Source organism: Priapulus caudatus, unplaced genomic scaffold (assembly GCF_000485595.1).
Source record: "Priapulus caudatus unplaced genomic scaffold, Priapulus_caudatus-5.0.1 Scaffold1288, whole genome shotgun sequence".
Lineage (NCBI taxonomy): Eukaryota > Metazoa > Priapulida > Priapulimorpha > Priapulimorphida > Priapulidae > Priapulus > Priapulus caudatus.
The window spans coordinates 29,802-37,152 of NW_014578349.1; the positions used below are offsets into that span (position 1 = coordinate 29,802).

Consider the following 7,351-nt stretch of genomic DNA (forward strand, 5'->3'; position numbering starts at 1 on the left):
CTGAGGTTGCTAAGATGTGGGAGCGATGGTGCGTAACTCCTCAGGGATGCTGAGGATGCTATAGCAACAAAATGTGGGAGCGAACTCCTCAGGTATGCTGAGGATGCTAGCAACAAGATGTGGGAGCGATCTCCTCAGGGATGCTGAGGATGCTAGCAACAAGATGTGGGAGCGAACTCCTCAGGTATGCTGAGGATGCTAGCAACAAGATGTGGGAGCAAACTCCTCAGGTATGCTGAGGATGCTAGCAACAAGATGTGGGAGTGAACTCCTCAGGGATGCTGAGGATGCTAGCAACAAGATGTGGGAGCGAACTCCTCAGGTATGCTGAGGATGCTAGCAACAAGATGTGGGAGCGAACTCCTCAGGTATGCTGAGGATGCTAGGAACAAGATGTGGGAGCAAACTCCTCAGGTATGCTGAGGATGCTAGCAACAAGATGTGGGAGCGAACTCCTCAGGGATGCTGAGGATGCTAGCAACAAGATGTGGGAGCGAACTCCTCAGGGATGCTGAGGATGCTAGCAACAAGATGTGGGAGCAAACTCCTCAGGTATGCTGAGGACGCTAGCAACAAGATGTGAGAGCGACGGCGCGTAACTCCTCATGGATGCTGAAGATGCTAGGAACAAGATCTGGGAGCATACCATAATGAAAGAAATCAGAAATTTTAATATTTTAACTGCGTAACAGTCAACACTATTGCATTTATCAGATTTTTTCTACATGAAAAAGACTGTCTTCAGTACATGTATTTCTATTTGAATTACATGCAATAAAGATTTAATAATAATAATAATACGTACAGTAGCTTCGGACAGTACGATGGCTGTGGCATGCGGCGGCCCGACTTCAGGTAGCCGAGGATGTCCCAGTTGTCGACTTCCGGGTAGGGGCAGACACCTCGAAGCAGGGTCTACACGGAGGGGAAGGAAGAACATGACATCAGTGCGTGGCTGAGAGGGTCTACACGGAGAGGGAGGAAGAACATGACATCAGTGCGTGGCTGAGAGGGTCTACACGGAGAGAGGAGGAAGAGACATGACATCAGGCATGGCTGAGAGGGTTCTACACGGAGGGGAAGGAAGACATGACATCAGTCCGTGGCTGAGCAGGGTCTACACGGAGGGGACAGGACGAACATGTCATCAGTGCGGGGCTGAGGAGGGTCTACACGGAGGGGAAGAAGAACATGACATCAGTGCGTGGCTGAGAGGGTCTACACGGAGGGGAAGGAAGAACATGACATCAGTGCGGGGCTGAGAGGGTCTACACGGAGAGGGAGGAAGAACATGACATCAGTGCGTGGCTGAGAGGGTCTACACGGAGGGGAAGGAAGAACATGACATCAAGTACTCACTGCTCTCGACCCAGCATATTCTAGGAAGTACCACTTGTTGCTCTACGGCTGTGGACGGCTACGGAAATGATCCGAAAGATACGATATTTAGGGTCGAAAATTTGCCAAAGAAAATCTCAAACTGGAAAGTGTTTTCGTCGATCGTATCGTAATCCGTTAATGCCCATCGCTCCAAAAGCGCTACGATGCTCTGGCGACATATAGTTGTGCTTTTCCTACACTGGGGAGAACGGAAGCTTTCTGCGAGCCGGTCCTAATCTCAAGGGAACGAAGATGAGTGTGCGGACAGACCTGCCGCCTGAATTGAAAGAAAGAGGGGGAAACTCGCAAGCATCGCCTACGAAATCCGTCGGACGAGCATATATATCAGAGAAAGGCCGCAGAAGTATTGGTTAGAGACGAGAAGAACGGCTCAGCCCCCTGGACGAAACGAATCATTGACCAGTAATATGTGGCGTAATCATAAATAACAATGACTGCCCCTTATTTAGATTTAAATCGAGCATTAATGTATCTTATCTACATATATACCGTATATCTGTCTTATGTGGCAGCTGTTGTTTACAATATATAGTTGTGTCCCTATTAAAATACATCGCAGCAAATAACACTCAATCACAGATATATACAGTATATCAGTGATAACAGTGCAGGTGCGTTGGGTATATATCTGTGTTTCAATCGACAGTAGCCAGCGTACACTACCGACCAATCAAAAACAAAACACATAATAAGGCGTTTGTTAGGTTTATATTCCACAACGTAGTCATGCAGTCAGACTACACGTGTTAGTATATGGCTGTGTATAATATTACTCGACAGCGAAACTCAGGAACGATAAGCCAGGTAGGCTCAAGTAGACTTTCAGCTGCGTGAAAATGACGTTTTTTCCCACGATTTCAAAAACTCGGAATCACTTTCGTGAAGCCACTCGTGAATCACTTCGTGACTTACGTCTGCGGTGTGCGCTTTATGTGTATGGCTATTTAGGGACCAGAAGGTACATGTATGTATGCGTGTGCACGTATTTTTTTCATGTACAGTGTAATATGCGTATGATACAAAATGCCACTATACTCGTAATGCGCGGAGGCGGGTGGTTTACGTCAAACCACAATTTGTAATGATGTCAAAAACGGGAAGTTCATGTCTGTTCCTTATTATGTTGCATGCTTGTGGGTTAGATATACACAGGAGTCCTGCCACGGTAGAACACCTGTTGCAAGGCACCACAACAGGCTTGCATGTTCTGTCTGCCTTAATGTATGTCCTGGCTGTCAAATGTCACGCTGTACTTGTTCTAGATCCCCAAACCAATGCCAATGCTCCTAAATGTCTTTCAAAAATTTATACTTTACTGTTTTCCACATACTCATGTCTATATATAGTTCAAAACCTATTTTTTCAACTTTAAAATATAAACAAAATGTCTATAAGCATACAGAGCACTAAACTGGTAGGGGACTTGGAGATCGGATCAAGCGTAGGGATTTTTTTTAAACGCTTTCGTGAACAAAACATACATATCACTTGTTTACAAGACATACACATTGAATCCCAAACTGCGAAAACTATGTTAAAAGCAGAATGGGGCGCCTTGAATGTCTAATATGTCCCATATTCGTCACAGGCCAGGGGAGTTGCTATTCTATTTAATAATGCTTTGAGTATGAAATACATAAAAGCAAAAAAGATAAAAATGGAAACTATATCATCCTTGATATCTCCATAAATAACTCCTTGCAGATTTACCTTAGCAAAGTCTCTATGGGTCCAAATGAAGGACAAGCCTGATTTTTACACCAACATAATGAAGTATTGTCGAAGAGTTGAGAATGACAGTTTTATACTATGTGGAGACTGGAATTTGGTAATAGCATCCGACAAAAGATTTACTAAATTATAAAGCCATCAATAACCCTAGGGCCAGAAACGTGGTAAAGTTGCTTATTGCTGAAAAAGAACTTGTAGATGTGTGGAGAGCTTTTAACGAAGATAAAGCCATTTTACTTGGGGTAAAAAAAATCATTAAAATGGCCGCTTGGATTTTTTTTGGCCCACAGAGGACAATGATGTCAAATTTCTTTGAATCTTATATCTTACCAATATAAGTCAGATCATGCCTCCAGTAAAAATTGGTTTAAACACCTCAACAAATGAACATGCAAAGGATACTGGAAGTTTAATAATTTCCCTTCTAAAAGATCAGAAATTTGTAGAACTAATAAAAAATGAAATCTATTTAATAAAATCTAACATACGCCAGCCTCCCCTATAATCCTGAATACGTGGCAACCTATCCTACAAACGACTTGCAACTAACAATAGATGATCAGCTCTATCTGGGAAACTCTCCTAGTCCAACTAAGAGGAAATATTATACACTATTCCTCAAAAAAAAAAGTTAAGCAATGAGCAAGAACGCTCAAATAGAAACTAAAATTAAAGTTTCTGGATGACAAAATTAAAATGGACCCCCAGAACTCCAAACAAATTTAGACACTTTAGAACATCTCAATTTAGAACTAGAGGAGATTAGAAAAAACAGATCCAGCGCCATAATGATCAGATCCAAAGCTTAGATGGTATGAACTAGGGACAAAACCATCATCCTATTTTTCTCACTTAGAAAATAGAAAGTATACAAACAAAATCATGAATGAAATAAAACGGGAGGATGGAACCACTGTTTCGGAACAAAGGGAAATTTTAAGCATGCAAAAAAACTTCTACGAGTTTCTTTACACTAAAAAGCATGTTGAGGTGGACGACAATATCTATTTGACAAACTGCAACGGGCAAATATTCCACTTCTGTCTGAATCGCAAAAAATAATATGGAGGCGACTGATAACATACACCGACTTCTAAACGCTTTGAGACGGTTCAAAAATAACAAAAGTCCAGGACTGGATGGCTACACTGCCGAATTTCTAAAATTCTTCTGGGTAGACATAGGATACTTTCTTCTTCGATCTATAAATTTTGCTTATGAAATAAAAACCTGTCCATAACGCAAAAACAAGGCCTTATCACATGTCTACCAAGCAGGTAGACCTTCGCAACTATCTAAAAAATGGCGCCTATTTCTCTTCTAAATATCTCATATAAACTCATATCCTCATGCATTGCTGAAAGCATTAAAACTAGTCTTAGACAGTATAATTCACGAAGACCAACAGGCCTTTCTTAAAAGGAGATCTATCGAGAAAACATAAGACTACTCCATGATGTACTGGTTCGAAACTGAGAAACAAATATACCTGGAATGCTGTTAGTATTGACTTGAAAAGCTTTCGATCAGGTATCATGGGATTTTATACTCAAAGTTTTCGACCTCTTCAATTTTTGGTAAATCCATAAAACAGTGGAAACACATGTTCCAATATGGCCGTCGAAGCCTGCGTTATTCAAAATGGCCTATTTTCAAGATTTTTTTTAAATTAGGTAGAGGTTGCCGGACAGGAGATCCGATCTCCCCCTACATCTTATCTCTGGTGTGGAAATTTTTGGCATTGCTATTAGAAACAACAAAAATATTAAAGGCATAAAGTTATGGAATACCATATTTAAAATCTCCCAATATGCGGATGACACATCCCTTCTATTAGACGGTAGTGAAAAGTCATTAAAAGAATCGCTAGATGTATTTAAATGTACTATGAAATATCTGGTTTAAAATTAACATAGGAAAAACTAAATAGTCTGGCTTGGATCAATGAGAGAGTCGCGGATCGACGTTTTTGCCAGAGAAAACAATCTGACAATGGACCAACACGTTCAAATCATTCGGGCTGTTGAATTCCAAGTAACAAATTTACAAATATTACGGAATGGAATTATCCCCAAAATTCAACAATATGAAAAAACATCTTGCACTCGATGGTCTTATCCGAAACTATACCCATTAGGCCAAAAACTAACTGTTATCAAATCACTAGTTCTTCCAATGATAACTCACTTATTACTAGCACTTCCAGATCAGATGAAAAATTATCAACATGCTAGCATTAATGTTCTCAGCGTTTATTTGAGGAACAACAAAACCCCCAAAATAAGTAAGTCTCAACTGTCAAAAGGCTATGAAAAGGAGGATTAAAATGGTAGACATAAAAAATTATGTCTGAATAAGCCTAAAGGTTGCTTGGGATTCGCAAGATTTGCTAAACAAAATGCCTGGACATTGTTTCCTAATCATACGGCTGAATACAGTGGTTAGCATGGGCCCGGTAATAAAACGCTTGTTCTAAAATTAGAAATCCTGTCTGGGCAAATGTTTAACCAGCGTGGACAAAGTTTAGTGAAAATATTTGCAACCAAAACATAATATAGATATACTAAACCACCGATATGGGAAACAGTGTGTTAAGTTGGATTTCATTAAAACCCTGGTATAACAAGGTCTGGTATATATAAAGGACATAATTGCCAGACGATACTGGTCAATATAAAAACTATAGCCTTGAGCTAAAAACTGATTACAATAGTCTAACATAACTATTTTAGCACTACAATATAGATTAAAAAGAGCATTACCACAGAGCTGCGCTAAAGGCATTAGCCAATATAAAATCACCCAAACCCCCTCCATACTACCCAGCCTACGGCTGCCTAAGCGTAAACAAGGGGATGTAGTGACCTTAGTCATAAAATTTCTAATCTCAGACTAAGTCGTCAAAATTTGCCCATCGTCACTGGGCAAATGGATACGTGAAGCCTACCCCAAACATAGAATCAGCCTAATATATCAATGTGGAAAAGATATATAAGTTGCGTTTACCACTACACTTGTGAATTTAGATATTTTTTTCGCCTCAAAACATAAAAAAAATATTAAAAAGAATTTTTACCTACTAAATAAACTTCTCACAACATTCGCATTCAAGTGACAATACATTTGTACTTTTTTGTAAGTTAGTATTGAACATTGCCTCCATCTTTTGTAGAATGTGAATGTATTGCTTTGTATGGACGGATCGCCTCCGTGGTTTGATATCTTGCCGGATATCCACACTTGAAACCTATTGGAGGCGCAAGATATGTATTCTGGCTCTCAAAGAAGATATAATCTTTTAATGTAATACTCTAACCATTTCTAAATATGCTTATATATCGCTCAAAGTTAAGCGAAAGAGATCCCAACCCTGGCTGCAGTGAAGGCATATTTAAGCATACATCATGGAAATAATTGAACATACATAGCAGCAAACAATAACAAAATCACCCCCTCCCCCCCTTTTCCCTCCTACCTCCCTTTTGAGCACAGATTTTATGCGGAAAGGGCATCCAGTAATGCACAGACTTTAAATAGCTATATTTCGTAACAGTTTTGTAACGTATTGTACACTATACAAAAAGGCCTTGTTGCCAAATAATTACTGCTTATTTCCTTGTTGCTGATGTTGCAGCTAGATACCCTGCAAAAAATTATTTGGCCCAAAAGATTACTCTGTATAGCTTTCGTCAAATACTAATTATTGTGCATAACGTCTACCAATGTATGCCTACTCGTGTTTTGATTGTTGATTGCTTTGTGTGATTTCTACAGAAATAAACAGAAACATTATAAAAAAAAAAAAAACATAACAATCAGATGCGGTGCGCTGAGGGGTCTACACGGAAGGGAGGCAAGACATGACATCACGTGCCGGGGCTGAGAGGGTCTCACGGGAGGAGGAAGCACACAGTGAATCAGTGCATATGGACTGAGAGGCGTACCGGGGGGCAAGGGAAGAACATGACATCAGCGCGGGGCTGAGGAGGGTCTACACGGAAGGGAAGGAAGAGAAATGACATCAGGGCGGTGGCTGAGGAGCGTCTTACGACGCGAGAGGGGCAGAGACATTGACATCGTGCGCTGGCTTGAGAGGGTCTACACGGAGGGAGGGAAAGACATGACATCAGCGTGGCCCTGAGAGGGTCTACACGGAGGCGGAAGGCAAGAACATGACATCACGCGTGTGGCATGAGACCGACACGTGGAAGAGCACGCG

At 40.9% G+C, this 7,351-nt stretch overlaps 1 protein-coding gene across 1 annotated transcript in view; it reads right to left on the reverse strand.

The window, feature by feature from the left end:
- Window positions 1-4,839: 4,839 nt before the first annotated feature.
- Window positions 4,840-7,351, reverse strand: part of LOC106816110 (hepatocyte growth factor receptor-like) — a 10,421-nt gene continuing 7,909 nt past the window's right edge. The window contains 1 exon segment of the mRNA XM_014820664.1: window positions 4,840-4,876. Coding sequence (XP_014676150.1) covers window positions 4,840-4,876 — 37 coding nt within the window.